At 48.0% G+C, this 17,805-nt stretch overlaps 1 protein-coding gene across 6 annotated transcripts in view; it reads left to right on the top strand.

Moving 5' to 3' along the window:
- The window catches only part of LOC147019265 (transcription factor 7-like 2), a 303,769-nt gene that overhangs the window by 92,703 nt on the left and 193,261 nt on the right, over positions 1-17,805 (top strand). For all 6 annotated transcript variants that reach the window (XM_085899606.1, XM_085899608.1, XM_085899607.1 and 3 more), the window contains one exon: positions 17,066-17,111. In XM_085899606.1, coding sequence (XP_085755732.1) covers positions 17,066-17,111 — 46 coding nt within the window. The remainder of the gene's footprint in view (positions 1-17,065; positions 17,112-17,805) is intronic.

The following is a 17,805-nucleotide window of genomic DNA, read 5'->3' as shown; positions in this document are numbered from 1 at the left end:
TTTTTCACATTTTGTTGTGTTACAGCCTGAATTTAAAATCGATTAAATTAAAAAAAAATTGTCACCGATCGACACAAAATACCCATAATGACAAAGTGAAAACATGTTTTTAGAATTTTTCACAAATTAATTTAAAATGAAAAGCTGAAATTGCTTGCATCAATAAGTATTCAACCCCATGAGTCAATAGTTTATTGAAGTGCCTTTGGCAGCGAATACAGCTTCGAGTCTTCTTGGGTAGGTCTGTATCAGATTTGCACATCTGGATTTGGGGAGTTTCTCCCATTCTTCCTTGCAGATTTCCTCAAGCTTTGTCAAGTTGGATGGGAAGTGTCGGTGAACAACAATCTTCAAGCCTTTACTCAGATTCTCAACGGGGATTTAAATCTGGGCTGTGACTGGGCCACTCAAGGACTTTCACGTTCCTGTTCTGAAACCACTCCAGTGTTGCTTTGACTGTATGCTTGGGGTCATTGTCCTGTTGGAACGTAAATCTTCGTCACAGTCTAAGGTCATTTGGACTGTGAAGCAGGTTATCCTCAAGGATTTGCATGTATTTGGCTTCATTCATTGTTCCTTCCATCATTACAAGTCTCCCAGTCCGTGCCACAGAAAAGCATCCCCATAGCATGATGCTGCCACCACCATACTTGACAGTAGGGATGGTGTTGGATAGATGATGAGGATGTTGTTAGATGGGTGATGAGCTGTGCTCTGTTTCCACCAAACATCGCACTTTGCATTCCGGCCAAAGAATTCAATTTTCATCTCATCAGACCACAGAATATTTTGCCTCATGCTCTCAGAGTCTTTCTCGTTCCAAGTCATTCCAAGAATGCTGTCACGTGCCGTTTTCTCAGGAGTAGCTTCTGTCTGGCCACACTCCCATAAAGCCTAGATTTGTGAAGTGATGCAGAGATTGTTGTTCTTCTGGCAGGTTCTCCCATCTCAGCCAAGAAACTCTGTAGTTCTATCAGAGTGGTAATGGGGTTCTTGGTCACCTCCCTGACTAAGGTCCTTCTGACCTTGTTCAGTTTGGTCGGACGGCCAGCTCTAGAAAGAGTCTGGGTAGTTCCATATTCTTTCCATTTCTTAATGATGGAGCTCACTGTACTCTTGGGAACTTTCAATACGAGAAATTGTTTTATACCCTTCCCCAGGTCTATGCCTCCTCAAAATTCTATCTCAGAGTTGTACAGACAGTTCCTTGGACTTCATGGTGGAGTTTCTGCTCTGACGTGCACTGCAAACTGTGGGACCTCAGATAGAAAGGTGTGTTTTTTCTTCATCATGTCCAATTAATCGAATTGGCCACAGGTGGACTCCAGACAGGTTGTAGAGACATCTCAAGGATGGTCAAAGGAAATTGGATGCACCTGATCTCATTTTGGAGTGTCATAGTAAAAGGGTTGAATTCTTATTGACACAAAACATTTTACCTTTACAGATTTCATTGATTTGTAAAAAATATTCCAAAAACGTGTTTCAACTTTGTTATTATGGGGTATTTTGTGTAGATCGGTGACAAAATTATTTACTTGAATCCATTTATAAATTCAGGCTGTAACACACCAAAATGTGAAAAAGTCAAGGGGTGTGAATACTTTCTGAAGGCACTGTATGTATGTATGTATGTATGTATGTATGTGTGTGTATTCGTATACATATACATATAATATGTGTCTGTGTATGTGTGTATACATATACATATGTGTGTATACATATACATATGAACATATACATATACAAATGTGTGTATTTGTGTGTGTATACATATACATATTTCCATACGTATACATATACAATACACAAATACATATACATATGTGTCTGTGTATGTGTGTGTATACATATACATATATACATATACATATGTGTGTATATATATATATATATATATATATATATATATACATATATATATATAGATATATATATGTGTGTATATATATAGATATATATATATATATATATATATATATATATATATATATATATATATATATATATATATACACATATACATATGTGCGTATGTGTGTATACATATATATATATATATATATATATATATATATATATATATATGTATATATATATATATATACATATACATATACATATGTGTGTATGTGTGTATATATATATATATATATATATATATATATATATATATATATATATATATATATATATATATATATATATATATATATATATATATATATATACTTATACATGTGTGTGTATGTGTGTACACATATACGTATATACATATACGTGTGTATACATATACATATACAAATGCATATATATGTGTGTGTATGTGTGTGGATACATATACATATACGTGTGTGTGTGTGTGTGTGTGTGTGTGTGTGTGTGTGTGTGTGTGTGTGTGTGTGTGTGTGTGTGTGTGTGTGTGTGTGTCAGTGTGTCTTCCCCATAACTCCAAAACCATGAAACGTAGCAGTTTAACACTTTGCATGCATCCTAAGAAAACTCCAAGGAAGTGCACGACTGAAGATTGTGTGATTGGGTTAATTAAAACACCCCTTTTGCAGATAATTAATGGCCTTATTTAATAATATCCTTTATCATGTGCATCCTCTGTCACCACTCTGGGGTCTTAAGGCATTTCCGGGGTAACCTCACTGGGGTCTGAAGCCACCATGTGTTTTGGCCTGCTCAACCATGCCTCCACTTGGAACAGGTGGCAACAATTTCTTACCGATAAAGTTTGTTCGTTTTTTTTCACTTTCCTCACTCATATTATTGAATGCCTGTTCATCATCGCTTCGAATCGCTACATACATCTCTTTTGTAAGTGTTATAGTTTTCAAATTCGGAGCTTGGAGAAATTTCATGCATTATATGATTCAATCTTCCATTATCTACTCTCACCGACTAATTAAAGTATATCATCGAAATATTATTTCGGGTTTGAGGATCAGATATCATACAGACTAAATAAGTGTCGAAACCTGGAGTAAAATTTGACAATTTCAAAAAATAATGAGTCATATAACTAAGCCCATATACATATTTACTTTCAGCAAACAAAGCTATGGCCCCTCCTTCTTCATACATATATATATATATATATATATATATATATATATATATATATATATATATATATATATATATATATATATATATATTGTTACGGATTCGCGCCCGCCGGCGTGCGAACGGCCACGTAACTCGAATCGCGGCACGTCGCCCACCGGACGGACAATCCAGTCGTGACCCTCTCGGACTAACGCCGGGAACCAGTCACGGGTGGACCTTTCGGTCTCACCGCGATCGAGCCAATCGGCCCCCGCGTGGGATAGGGTTGCTCGCCAAATTCGACCTACCTAAGTACCCACACGGAGGGTAGACCGGGCGATCGCACCTCGCCGCAGGTCGACTTCGGACACGGGCCACTTAAGCGACCCGTTCCGTACTATCGGGATAACCGAGCGGTGTTATCGTCGGCCTCGATGGTTCGATTAATTATCGGGCGTATTCAGCCCACTACCAACCCTTTACGTGAAGCAAGATGAGGATTCAATGAGAGAAATGACGAAGCGAAGCGGGAAACAGTTCAACATAAAGCACATTTATTCGCGGTGAACGGAAAGCACACATATACAATTCCACCAAAAGCACATAGAAGGAAAAGAAACACAATGCAATTTTACACAAAAAGCAAATGTAAAAGCGAAGACACAATGCAGAGCTAATACCGACTACCGAGCACACGGCAACACTTATACAATTCGACGTCACAGACGGCGCCGACAACACATACCCAAAACCAAGAAAAAGAACACCCTCAAGGATGAGGCGGGCCTGAGGCCGAGACCGGGTCGGGCCTACCCGTCTGGTGATGAGACGCGGAGCGGCGATGGTGCCTCAACTCCGCGGGCCTCGCGGACAGTGTCTGGTAGGGGGTGGGAAAAGGGGCCCCCTTCGTCGCACTATCTCAGCGCGGGGGGGAAACAGGAGGGGGTTGCTGATGCTCGGGGAAAGGAGGATTTTTACTCTGTCTCGAGTCCCGCGACGAGCGTCTCCACCTCGACCAGGTCGCGCCGTCGGCCTCCCTGGTGTGCAGCTCCCGGCACGACGCGAGCACCCCCTCGTCTGCCTTCGCCGCCTCTCCACAGCTCCGTCCTCTTCACTCCGACTCCAACGCACACGACGACGACGACGACCAACAACCACTTTTCTGACGAACGCAGCCGCTTATATAAGCCCCGTGTCTTCGCCATTGACCCCCTGCCTTCGACCTTTCACCTCGCTCCCCATTGGCCCGAGAAAAAGTGGGCGTGAATGCATTTTGATCCATGAATTTGCATATAGCGACCGCCCTCCAACGCCCTGGAGGCGGGGCCAAATCGCCCCTCGCTCACCGATTGGACGGAACAAAAGTGGGCGTGTGTCGTTTTTGATCCGTTTTTGGAGCGGAAAATCCGTGGTTTTGTACACGCTGTTCGGCGCGCGCCCTGCACGAGTCCAATACCGGTACCCACAAGCGGCGCAAGAACGGTGGCGATGCGACGGTTGCGAGGTGTGACGTGAAGCGGCGCAGCGGTGGGTGGTTGATGTTGTGGTTGGTGGTGGTAACAATGGCGGTTGGTCCAAAATAAAGATAGTAAAAGAAAAACGGCTATCCTGAAGAGTCGCAGCACGCATAAATGACATGTATTCCCACTAGACAACGGGTTTGGGCCTAACTACACATATACTTACCGAGATATCTCACCTAAGGGAACTGAATGGTGGTTTGCGAATTTGGTAACCACAACACTACCCCCTCCCCTTTTTACAGACTCGGCCCGAGTCGTCAAATTTTCGTGTGCCATCATGTGTAGTTTTCCCCTAAAGTACATTTTACCTACGGATCCCTGAGTGCGACATTCATGGTATTCGTGTCCCCAAAATAAATAACCTGAGGGCTGCGTAACTACCTAAACAAACTCACTCACACGGACGACTTAAATAAAATTGCCGGCGCTAGGACAGACATGCCGGGGGCGCACTCATATTTACAGTACATCTTAACCTTAACTTACAAATTTTACACTAAACCATGGCCCAGGATCAATGAACTCTGCAAAAGAAAAGCAGTTAGCAGGGAGCCAGGCTGCTCGCATGCAGTCTCTGGCTCAAAACAATGCAGGTGACAGGGAACGTGGCTGGCTGCTCACATGCAGTCCAAGGCCTTCCCTTTTGAACTGAACGCAGTGAACCACAACGGTGCATGGGCTGCACAAACGCAGTCTCCGTGCCAGCTCAAGTGGCACACGCAATGAACACAACAAATGGATGAGTGAATGGATGGACGCAAACACGGTGCACGGGCCGCCACTGCAGGCCCGTGTTGTAGCTGCCTACAGGGCAGTTCTCGCAGCTTGCAAACTGTTGCCTTGCGGATCCTGGCGCACATGGAAATGAACAGGGGGGGGGGCAAAGCAAAAATTGAATGGGGCTGGTGAACAGGGGCAGTGGGCATGGCATGGCAAAGGCAGCAGGCAAACACAGCCCGCAGAAGAAGGCCGCTGCAGGCAAACACAGCCGGCAGATGAACTGGCCGGCACAGGCCTTGAAGTACCACAGCTGCAGACGAACTGGCCGGCACAGGCCTTGCAGCACAGCAGCTGCAGATGAAGTTGGCCAGCCTTTGCCGTTCCGTGGAGGTTGGTGGAGGGAGTGCGGTGGTGCTGGCCACTTGGAAGGCGGGCTCGGACCTACCTACCTGTCTCCCTCCCACCTATCGCCTTTGCCTGTCACTGTACATACCCACTCCCTTAATTTGTGAAAAACCAATTTAGCCCCCACTTATTTTTATTTTTATTTTTATTTTCACTCCCCCACTATAAATCGTCCCCTAACCCCCTTTATCGTCTTTGTTCGGCTAACCTATCCTGTCACCTAGCCTACTCCCAACCCCTACGTTCCCTTCCCGGAGGGGAATAAGGGAGAGCTAACGTCCTGTGTCGAGGCCCAACGAAGCCTCAGAATGGCCTCCCCAGAGTTCGGCGATCTATAACCAAAGTGGGTCCAGCGGCCCACAACGACAGCGAGGGGATGGATGGTGCGGAGGGGTACACTTCCTAATCTACCCTAACCATTTAACTGTTAAACTACCCCGGGGCTTTCAACAAGCTCCTCTCGCTTAAACTATTGGTTCTAACAACCCAGATTCCCGTCGCCTGTGTTGGTGTCCTCACAATTTCGGGCCTCGCCCCCCAATTTTCTCTCCGTGCCCTCACACGGTCTCATGGCTGGGACACGTGTCTCCCTCTGGCAGGCACGACCCTCTGCCGAATCTCCCGCTATGGCACCCCCGGGCACTACACTGCCTCCGAGCCTACTAGCTCCCTAACACCGGGGAGTGCCCCCCATGGCACCTCCCCTGAAACGCACACGTGGCAGGCTGGCTTCCCAGGCCCCTTTCCGAGGGTCACCCTTGCCCACAACACTGCCCACGCGGCTAATGGCGCCCCGGGCCCCCGCACCAAGCAGGCGCACCCGTGCCCACTACGCTATCCCGGCCCCCCATTGGCCCTTGGCCTACCATGGCCGACTAGCCTGGTGCCCGGGGTACCCACTCAGCGATACTCACCTTTCGCAGCCACGCTCCCAAGCCCGTCAACAGGGCTCCTGCACCCCTCCAAATGGGTTTCGAGCCTACATTCCCACCAACAACAAAACGACCTCCATTTTTCAATTTGACTAACCCAGCTAACTCACTTTACTCTGACCCCGGGGTCCCTTGGGCGGGAGTCACTCCTCCCCCCAATCACTCATCGCACCATGCATTCCCCATTCGCTCCACACACACAGACCCGCTGGCCTCACTCACTCAACAAGCACATGCTTCCACTTCACTCACCAACTCTTCAACACACTCACCACTGAACTCTGCCATCCTCCTAACTACATCCCCTAACTAACTCGTGCTCCCACGTCGTCCCTTATACTACAGCACGTTCCTTTTAACACTACGTAGCTAAGCTACGTCCCCTCTACACATTCAAAGTCTGTCCATGTCCTCAAATAAATCATTTTATTTCCCAACCTAAATCTCGCTATCATCCCTCTAACTAATCCATTCCACGGACTCCATGAGGACTTACCCCTGCCCCATGAAGTCGGTCTAACTAAGCTAACCCTTCCCCCTAACTAGTTTCCATCCTGTGCCCTGGAAGGGGGTCTTCCACCCCTTGCCCAGGAATCCTGTGCACCCGAAAGTGAGGCTTACTGTTTTTTTTTTTTTTCATGCGCAGCACCAGCGCGGCAACTCGCGCACTTTGCACCTGCCCGTGACGTCATGCAGCTGCACGTGTTCCTCGTCCCTCCTTGGACAGTGCCATCCGGTAGGGATACCCCTCCTGCCGGATTCCAACCCCACGTGCAGCCATGGCGTCACCGTGCGCATAAAAAAAAACACAAGCCCCACGTCTCGAGGGGTTCCCCACGCGAACACATGTGCTTGGCCCGTTGGAGCTTAACACACACGATCGCGTGGAGAACCCGTCCGGTCCAAATCCGTAGTCCTGCCTAAACTTTGTCCGTCCGCGGGATCGGCAAATCCACCGCGTGCGTTTCCGGACCGGGACTTCACCCTCGCAAGCGAGCACGTGGTGGTCTCGTGCGTTGCACAGCACGGACCTCGTGCTCACTGCTGGGTGAACCCGGCACGGTCCCCGAAACAACTACAGCCGCTACCCGGCTTTCGTTCCTCTGTCGCCGTCGTCGCCATTCGACACACGCACTCCCGCGTGTGACGACGCTCACACTCCATTCCATTACATTCACACCGGGAGACGCGGCTGCGTGCTCCCGCATGCCAACCGACATCTCCCTTACATACCGCTCTCTCACACACACGGTCTCCCTTGCACTCGGCCGTTCACTCACGCATGCTACCTCCCTCGCACACGTGGCTCCACGCACTCGCGGCCTTCCACTCACACACGCGGGGGCACTCACCCGCGGTGCCTCATCCACACTGGCCGTTTCATCCACACACACGGCCTCCTCCACACACGGTGCCTCATCCACTCCTGGATGACTCCTGAAAGCACGCTGGAAGCACGCACTCCAGCACCATCGCCACCACACCACTCACACACGGGGTCGCTTCCACACACGGGGACGCACTCACGCCTTGCACCACACACACAGGGACAACCACACTGGGGATTCGTGTCCCCACAAGGGTCTCCGGGGCCTCTATACCCCCCAAGCTCTCCGTGCACCCGTTCGCAGCACTCCTCCCCTCAACCTCGCAAAGCACGACCGAACTCACCTGGTCGTGACTCGCCTCAAGGGGGCATACTCCCTCCCCTCGTTCCTGGAGGAGGCCATCCAGGTGCTCGCACTGGGTCTCTACCCAGTCCGCCAGCTCACCCCCATTATCCTCCACTACCTCCGTGTGTGTGTGTGCGTCACTTACCCCGTCTTCATCGTGCAGTCTTCCCTCTATTTTTTCTGTCTCCCGTGTCTCTGCCAACTCTTCACCCTTTACCTCCCTTGTCTCAACTATTATTTCCGTTGTCGTCACCTCTTGTCTCGTCTCACACGTTTTAGTCTCCCCATTTAATTTTTCCCTTTTGGTCACCGTCGATTCTTCTGTCACGACCCTCGCCCAACACGCCCCCCGAATTATTTTTTTACCCGCCTCCACCGCGGGCCTGTCAGCCGTTGCACCCCCTTCCAGCTCGTTTGCTCCCACACGTGGAGTCGCCATTCCCAGCTCCCTGGTCACGGCCTTCATGCCCGCCTGCAGGCATCGGCCCATGTTCTGCGTCTCACCCCGTAGTTCTTTCATTTCTTCCCTCATGTTTGTTTCCATTCCGTTCATTTGTTGTGTATTCGCATCCAATTTTTGTGTATTCGCATCCATCTTTTCGTTCATTTGTTTGTTCATGCCTTTCATTTCGTTTTTCATTTCATTTGTCATTGCCGCCAGCATGGCGCATAGCTGGGCCATGTCGGGTGCGCTTGGGTGAGCCGTTTCGGCAAGGGTCGGGGGGGGGGTTTGGTGGAGAGGGGGAGGGGAGGTGTCATACACCGCGGCCGCCGCCGCACCTATTTCGGGCTCTGGGTTCGGTTGGGCGAGTTCGTGTTCCTGCACAACCAACATTTCCTGCACGGGGATTCCATCCTGGACCATGGATTCTACACATTCTACATCCATTTCGAATACCCCCGGCTCCCGCTCGCCTTGAGACGCCATCTTGCTTCTCTTAAAGGGTTAATTTGAATCGCTCGTAATTTGGAGGGAATCGGGGGTCGCTTCTCTCACCCCTGGACCGATTCCCGTGAATTTAGCCGGAGACAGGAGAGCCCGTTTTCCCCTTCTCCGTTACCAGTGCCGTGAGGAGGGCGATGGGTTTGTATCGCACGACCTGACACCAGTGTTACGGATTCGCGCCCGCCGGCGTGCGAACGGCCACGTAACTCGAATCGCGGCACGTCGCCCACCGGACGGACAATCCAGTCGTGACCCTCTCGGACTAACGCCGGGAACCAGTCACGGGTGGACCTTTCGGTCTCACCGCGATCGAGCCAATCGGCCCCCGCGTGGGATAGGGTTGCTCGCCAAATTCGACCTACCTAAGTACCCACACGGAGGGTAGACCGGGCGATCGCACCTCGCCGCAGGTCGACTTCGGACACGGGCCACTTAAGCGACCCGTTCCGTACTATCGGGATAACCGAGCGGTGTTATCGTCGGCCTCGACGGTTCGATTAATTATCGGGCGTATTCAGCCCACTACCAACCCTTTACGTGAAGCAAGATGAGGATTCAATGAGAGAAATGACGAAGCGAAGCGGGAAACAGTACAACATAAAGCACATTTATTCGCGATGAACGGAAAGCACACATATACAATTCCACCAAAAGCACATAGAAGGAAAAGAAACACAATGCAATTTTACACAAAAAGCAAATGTAAAAGCGAAGACACAATGCAGAGCTAATACCGACTACCGAGCACACGGCAACACATACAATTCTACGTCACAGACGACGCCGACAACACATACCCAAAACCAAGAAAAAGAACACCCTCAAGGATGAGGCGGGCCTGAGGCCGAGACCGGGTCGGGCCTACCCGTCTGGTGATGAGACGCGGAGCGGCGATGGTGCCTCAACTCCGCGGGCCTCGCGGACAGTGTCTGGTAGGGGGTGGGAAAAGGGGCCCCCTTGGTCGCACTATCTCAGCGCGGGGGGGAAACAGGAGGGGGTTGCTGATGCTCGGGGAAAGGAGGATTTTTACTCTGTCTCGAGTCCCGCGACGAGCGTCTCCACCTCGACCAGGTCGCGCCGTCGGCCTCCCTGGTGTGCAGCTCCCGGCACGACGCGAGCACCCCCTCGTCTGCCTTCGCCGCCTCTCCACAGCTCCGTCCTCTTCGCTCCGACTCCAACGCACACGACGACGACCAACAACCACTTTTCTGACGAACGCAGCCGCTTATATAAGCCCCGTGGCTTCGCCTCTGACCCCCTGCCTTCGACCTTTCACCTCGCTCCCCATTGGCCCGAGAAAAAGTGGGCGTGAATGCATTTTGATCCATGAATTTGCATATAGCGACCGCCCTCCAACGCCCTGGAGGCGGGGCCAAATCGCCCCTCGCTCACCGATTGGACGGAACAAAAGTGGGCGTGTGTCGTTTTTGATCCGTTTTTGGAGCGGAAAATCCGTGGTTTTGTACACGCTGTTCAGCGCGTGCCCTGCACGAGTCCAATACCGGTACCCACAAGCGGCGCAAGAACGGTGGCGATGCGACGGTTGCGAGGTGTGACGTGAAGCGGCGCCGCGGTGGGTGGTTGATGTTGTGGTTGGTGGTGGTAACAATGGCGGTTGGTCCAAAATAAAGATAGTAAAAGAAAAACGGCTATCCTGAAGAGTCGCAGCACGCATAAATGACATGTATTCCCACTAGACAACGGGTTTGGGCCTAACTACACATATACTTACCGAGATATCTCACCTTAGGGTCCTGAATGGTGGTTTGCGAATTTGGTAACCACAACAATATATATATATATATATATATATATATATATATATATATATATATATATATATAGATACACACACACACACACACACACACACACACACACACACACACACACACACACACACACACACAACTGTCAAATTTCTAAAGCATTAAACTTACCGTTTCTGCTGTTTGGAGAATTATATGCTTCTTCTTCATTCGGCTGCTCCCGTTAGGGGTCGCCACCGCGAATCAGCCGTATGATCCGCATCGTGATTTGGCACAGGTTTTACGCCGGATGCCCTTCCTGACGCAACCCTGGTCGCCTCTTACGACACAGGGATATCGTACACCTATTTTTAACCGGGGCATACACCGGAGAGAATTAGATTATGTTTGGAGAATTATATTGAGTGAACAAAATATTTAGGAATGTGCCAAAATTTACCAGCTTCATTGAGATATGTGATTTAATGCATTCACTGCTTGACATTGTGCCCTGGCCCCCAGAGGGACTGCCTATCCATAGCATCTTCCAGATCTGTGTCTATATTTTTGGAGATTTCAGAGGTGCTCTAGAAGGAGTCAAAGCAAATCTGGTGAAAAACTGATGTTTTAAAATAAAGTTATAACGTTTACGTGGACCAAAAAGTGATGTACCACGTGACGTGTGCACAGATGAGCAGGTGACGTGGCAGATTATCTGCAATGTTTATTTCACGGGCGATTAAACCATGCAATGTCTCCAGGGTTGTTCTACATTAAACAGCAACTCCTTTGTGGATAAAGTCATAATTTGAAATAATTCATTTAATTTCTTTAACTGCTGCGCATGCAGGGAGGAGCGGCTTTAAAGTTTAAGGGATCCTATATGGTATGCAGCCACAGCCTCACCAGCCATTCCTTATGAACCATTTAATTGGAGTGCTTGCGAGAGTGCTTAAGCTGCTGTCTGAGTGCCCTACTGTCGAGAGCAGTAGCCACTACATCATTCTGAGTGAATCGTACACTCACTGTGGACTCATTTGCCACGCCACGTTATCCTGAGTGAGTTGTTTGTACTCTGTCATCCTGAGCGAGTTGTTCGTGCTCCATCATCCTGAGCGAGTTGTTCGTGTTCCGTCATACTGAGTGAGTTATTCGTGCTCCGTCAACCTGAGCGAGTTGTTCGTGCTCCGTCATTGTGAGTGAGTTATTTGTGCTCCATCATTCTGAGCAAGTTGATCATGCTCTGTCACTCTGAGCGAGTTGTTCATGCTCTATTATTATGAGCGAGTTGTTTGTGCTCCATTATCCTGAGTAAGTGGTTCATGCTCTATTATTCTAAGCCAGTTGTTTGTGCTCCATCATCCCGAGTGAGTGGTTCGTGCCTCGTCATTCTGAGCAAGTGGTTTGTGCACCGTCATTCTGAGCGAGTTGTTGTGAAATATCGCCCATTTGCCATATTAACGTGTTTTCTAAATTAGTGAGCCAAAAAGTTTTTTCCCTCCTGTCACATGCAGCTGTAAATAAAGGTTAATTTTTGGGAACATATCCCTGAAACATCTCGATAAATTTAACGGTGTTTTTTTGGTGAAAGCGACTCAAGGTTTTTTGGTTGTATACAGTAAGTACTGTAGTTGTAATCACAATGACTCGAACCTGCCGATTCCCGAAAAATTATCGTTATCAGCCAAACAGTAGTGTGTGTGTGTGTGTGTGTGTGTGTGTGTGTGTGTGTGTGTGTGTGTGTGTGTGTGTGTGTGTGTGTGTGTGTGTGTGTGTGTGTGTGTGTGTGTGTGTGTGTGTGTGCGCGCGCGTACATGCGCATTCACTAAGCATTACATATTTTCTCTGTTAAGTACCCCACCCCCAACCCTCTGTCTCTCCCCTTGTTTCATCCTTGCTCTACCCCCTCCCGATACAGTGCAACACCCTCCTTCCACACCGACTCTTTCTCTTTCTCTTTCTCTTTCTCTTTCTCTTTCTCTCTCTCTCTCTCTCTCTCTCTCTCTCTCTCTCTCTCTCTCTCTCTCTCTCTCTCTCTCTCTCTCTCTCTCTCTCTCTCTCTGTCTCTGTCTCTGTCTCTGTCTCTGTCTCTCTGTCTCTTGACATAACTGGATGGTGTTTGTGTCCGGACGGGAGTTCGTCTCCGGATGTGTCCAAGCAGTGTTTGACTCTTGATGGATTATCTCCAGATGCATCCGACAGGCTTTGGCTCCGGAGGAGTCTGGGTGGTGTTTGTGTATTGGCCATATTTATAGTATGACTGGTAGAAAATGGATTTCAGATATTATTTTGTTTCCATCTTCACTGTTATTCAATGCAGAATCATTTTGATGAGACAGTATGAATCGTAATTAACACTCCACCGCATGTTTGCCTTCCCTTCCGCTCACCTCACACTGTCTTCACTTCCCACACCCCTCCACCTCTTCACTCTCCCCCCTCTCTCTCTCTCCCCCATCCCCCTCTCTCTCTTCCCCCCTCTTTTTCTTCCCCCTCCCCCTTTAGAATTACCATCAGCGAAGCGACGGGTGGTACTTGCTCATGTGTATATATATATATATATATATATATATATATATATATATATATATATATATATATATATATATATATATATATATATATATTTATTATTACGGCTGTGGAAATTCGCAATACACCATAAAGGGTCCTTAGATCAGTTATGACGATAAGTAATTGTGTAGTTAGATTTCCCCACCGTTGTTTAGAGGGAATTTCCATGTTCACAGGGCTGTGATCCTTTGAGTTAGCCGTTTTTCTTTCGCTATCGTTATTTTGGACCGTCCGAAAACGTCGAACAAAGGCCCCGTGGAAGACCTGCAGAAACGTGCAAGTTTTCCCACCGTTTTGCGCCACCAATGCTGGCATGAGAAGCGGCGAAGAGCTCGCTCGCGATTGGTGGACACGGGGCGTGAGGCGGTCGAGAGGGGGAACGCCCCTTTCGAGGAGCTTCTCGAAAGAGCTCGAAGGGAGGCGGAGCCAAAAAGGGGGTGGAGCGAAGGGGCGGAGCCCCGCGCTATATAAGGTGGACCGCACGCGGGGCTCGCTCGCTCTTCTTCTTCGTGCTGGATTGCTCTGCTTCCTCTTCATCGACGTCATCCACTCTCTTCTGGATCGTCGAAGTCGTTTTCTCCCTCTGAGTGCCAAGTTGTGAGGGTTGCGAGCGGTGGTCCAGGGTCGAGGCGCACACGAGAGGAGAGTGCCGGAGAGGGCTCGCCGACCGTCGCACCTCGAGGGTGCAGGTAACCTGCTACGGTCTTGCGGGACCCGTTCGGTCTCCCAGGTCCCGTGTCATAAAGACCCAAGTGGTCCAGCCTGACCCCCTTGTCTATGAGGTGGTCTTTTCTTGTGTTTCTTTGGGGTTTTTGAATGAATGTTGGCGTGGTGCCGTCCTGTCAAGTAAAACTGCTTCAGTGACTGTACATTTATTAATTATATTTGGTCGTAGTGCTTGCCCTTGCTTTTGTTTGCCTGCTGTTGTTCCTATTTGCCTGCTTACGTGTTGTATAATAAATGTCCTTGTGTGAAATGTATCCCGTTCGTCGTCTCTTTCCCCATTGAAGGTGCCATCTTGAATCGCGGAATAAATAAATAGCTGGGTTTTAGACACCCGTTAAATAGAATCGGATCCGGCGAGGTCGGCGATCATACCCGCTCGGTTATCACTGCAGAACGGAACGGACCGCTTAAGCGGTTCGTGTCCCAAGCCGACCTGCGTCGAGGTACGGTCGCCCGGTCGACTCCCCGCGCAGGTACTTAGGTATATCGAGTTCGGCGAGTGACCCTATCTTGCGCGGGTAGACAATTGGTATGGCCATGGTGAGGTTGAAGACCCACCAGTGACAGGGTTCTGGCGTTAGCTCCGGAAAGTCACGACTGAATTGTCTGTCCAGTGGGCGACGCGGTTGCTATTAGTGGGAAGCGGCCGATCGCACGCCGGCGGGCGTGAATTCGTAACTATATATATATACACATACAACATGGTCAAAAGTATGCAAACACCCCTTATAATTAGTGGATTTGGCTATTTTAGCCACACCCATTGCTTACAGTTGTATAACATCAAGCACACAGCCACGGGTCATGCTGAAGAGCTTAGTGACTTTCAACGTGGCACCGTCATAGGATGCTACCTTTCCAACAAGCCAGTTCATCAAATTTCTGCTCTGCTCGAGCTGCCCCGGTCAACTGTAAGTGCTCTTATTGTGATATGGAAACGTCTCGGAGCAACAACAGCTCAGCCGTGAAGTGGTAGGCCACACAAGCTCAAAGAATGGGACCGCCGAGTGCTGAAGCGCGGAGCGTTGAAAAAGCATCTGTCGTTGGTTGCAACATTCACTACCAAGTTCCAAACTGACTCTGGAAGCAACATCAGCACAAGCACTGTTTGTTGAGAGCTTCATGAAATGGTCTTCCATGGCCGAGCAGCCACACACAAGCATAAGATCAGCATGTGCAATGCCAAGCGCTGACTGGAGTGGTGTAAAGCTCTCCGCCATTGGACTCTGAAGCAGTGGAAATGCATTCTCTGGAGTGATTAATCACGCTTTACCATCTGGCAATTCACGGATGAATCTGACTTTGGTGGATGGCAGGAGAACGCTACCTTCCCGAATGCACAGTGACAACTGTAAAGTTTGGTGGAGGAGGAATAATGGTCTGGGGCTATTTTTGATGGTTCTGGCGAGGCCCCTTATAGTCCGGGAGCCAACCTGTGTACGAGGCTGTTTTAGGGTTGGACCTTACAGCCTCTGCTATAAAATCTTACACCCCCAGGATGTTTAGATATATGTTTGCAGTTCATGAAAACCAATGTTGGCAATTCATAATATTAGTTCCAGTGAAGGGAAATCTTAATGCTACAGCATACATTGACATTCTCGACGATTCTGTGCTTCCAACTTTGTGGCAACAGTTTGGGAAAGGCCCTTTCCTGTTTCAGCATGACAATAATCCCGTGCCCAAAGCGAGGTCCATACAGAAATGGTTTGTTGAGATTGGTGTGGAAGATTGGTGTGGTGCACTGCTTGCTTTGAAGCCTCTGGGGGAAATCCTGGAGAGAAGCATGAGAAGCCCTAGACTGAAGCACTTTGAAGCCATGGAGGGAAGCATGGAAGGATTTGGGAAATTTTATGCACATGGAAATACAGATTTTTAGCAAGATGCATAATAAAGGGAAATGTTGGATGCATTCATAACACCTCGATCTTAAATCTCAGAAACTGGGATCAAGTGATGATCCCCCATTTCAAAATGTTGCGTTGAAGGCAAGGATCAGCATATCAGTCTTGTGCAAGGAAATATCGGGAATTTTAATGCAGGAGGAGGCCATTCGGCTCATAATGCCTGCACGCCATCAACATCACATTAATTCAATTGATCCGTTCTATCGACTTAATTTCTCTGTGATGGGGGGAGAGTGGAGTTGAGGAGAAGAACAGCAGAGCAGACACAGGAACATCACCAGCCCTAACAGCAATGAGTTTACGAAAGTTAATGGACATCCATATTTGAATTTCAAAGACAGGAATTCAGAGTTGTGGAAGGAAGCAGCCATCAGGTTCAATATACAGATGAAGGTATCATGAGTGTAGTATTAATGACAATAATGAATCCCATAAAACTGCACGAAATGGGTGCAGATTTATAGCTATATCCAAATATGAATCAAACAATTTATCTCAATGTTTGGCAAAATAAGGTGGCTGGCCTGAATCAGGGCCCGTGGACCACAAATTGGACGTGTATTCCATCATTTTAAAAGAGTAAAATGTTGTCACGTTTTGGATGTAACACAGAGTTCTGGGCACATAGTAAGTTTGTAGGCTGTGATGCATTTTAATTAATTTCGATCTTTATTGAAAATCAAGAGGACTGCTGACATTGTGATATGCCATGTACGACGCAACGGTGACAATTTTGCTGAATGACAAAAGAGAATGCAACCGCTCGGTGTGACGTGATTCTTGGCAAATCCAGAGATGTCAAAATTACTCTTATAAATGAAATACCCGTTGAACAAACATAACTTTGTCTTTTTCAGACACACGCTCGATGTGGGCAAGACTATGGAGAGAAACGAGACAGAGGCAAGTTACTATCCTGTCTTATGTGTGATGTATCGTTCCTTTCTTCATCATATTTCATTTGATCTCACTGGTTTAATGTGATTAATTTCTTTTTCAAACTCATCATAAACCGATGAGTTATTTATCGGTTGATGCAATTGGTCATTATTGGCCCAGATGGATATTCCCAATCGCTTATTTGTCAAGTTTGTGCAGATAGATCCGTTTTGTCTCTGGAAATATATATGTATATCTTCTTCTTCTTCTTCTTTCGGCTGGTCCCGTGAGGGGTCGCCACAGCGGATCATCCGTATGATCCGCAGAGTGATTTGGCACATGCTTTACGCCGGATGCCCTTCCTGACGCAACCCTGGTCGCCTCTTACGACACAGGGATATGGTACACCTATTTTAACCAGGGTATACACCGGCCCAGTATACTGGTACTCATTTCGCCGACCTCGGAAGGATGACAGGCTGAGTCAACCCCCTGGTGTATTAATTCAGTGGCCCAACGGGGCTTGAACTCAGGACCTTTTGGATCCCAAGCCGCTGCCCTAACCACTGTGCCAACACCAGGCTATATATTTTATATATATATATATATATATATGTATATATATATATATGTATATATATATATATATGTATATATATGTGTATATATATATGTATATATATATATATATATATATATATATATATATATATATATA

Source organism: Eptatretus burgeri, chromosome 10, assembly GCF_056783735.1.
Source record: "Eptatretus burgeri isolate ZD-2024b chromosome 10, Ebu_testis_v1, whole genome shotgun sequence".
NCBI lineage: Eukaryota > Metazoa > Chordata > Myxini > Myxiniformes > Myxinidae > Eptatretus > Eptatretus burgeri.
The sequence above is the reverse complement of the archived record's forward strand: the minus strand, read 5'-3'. Positions and strand labels throughout refer to the sequence as shown.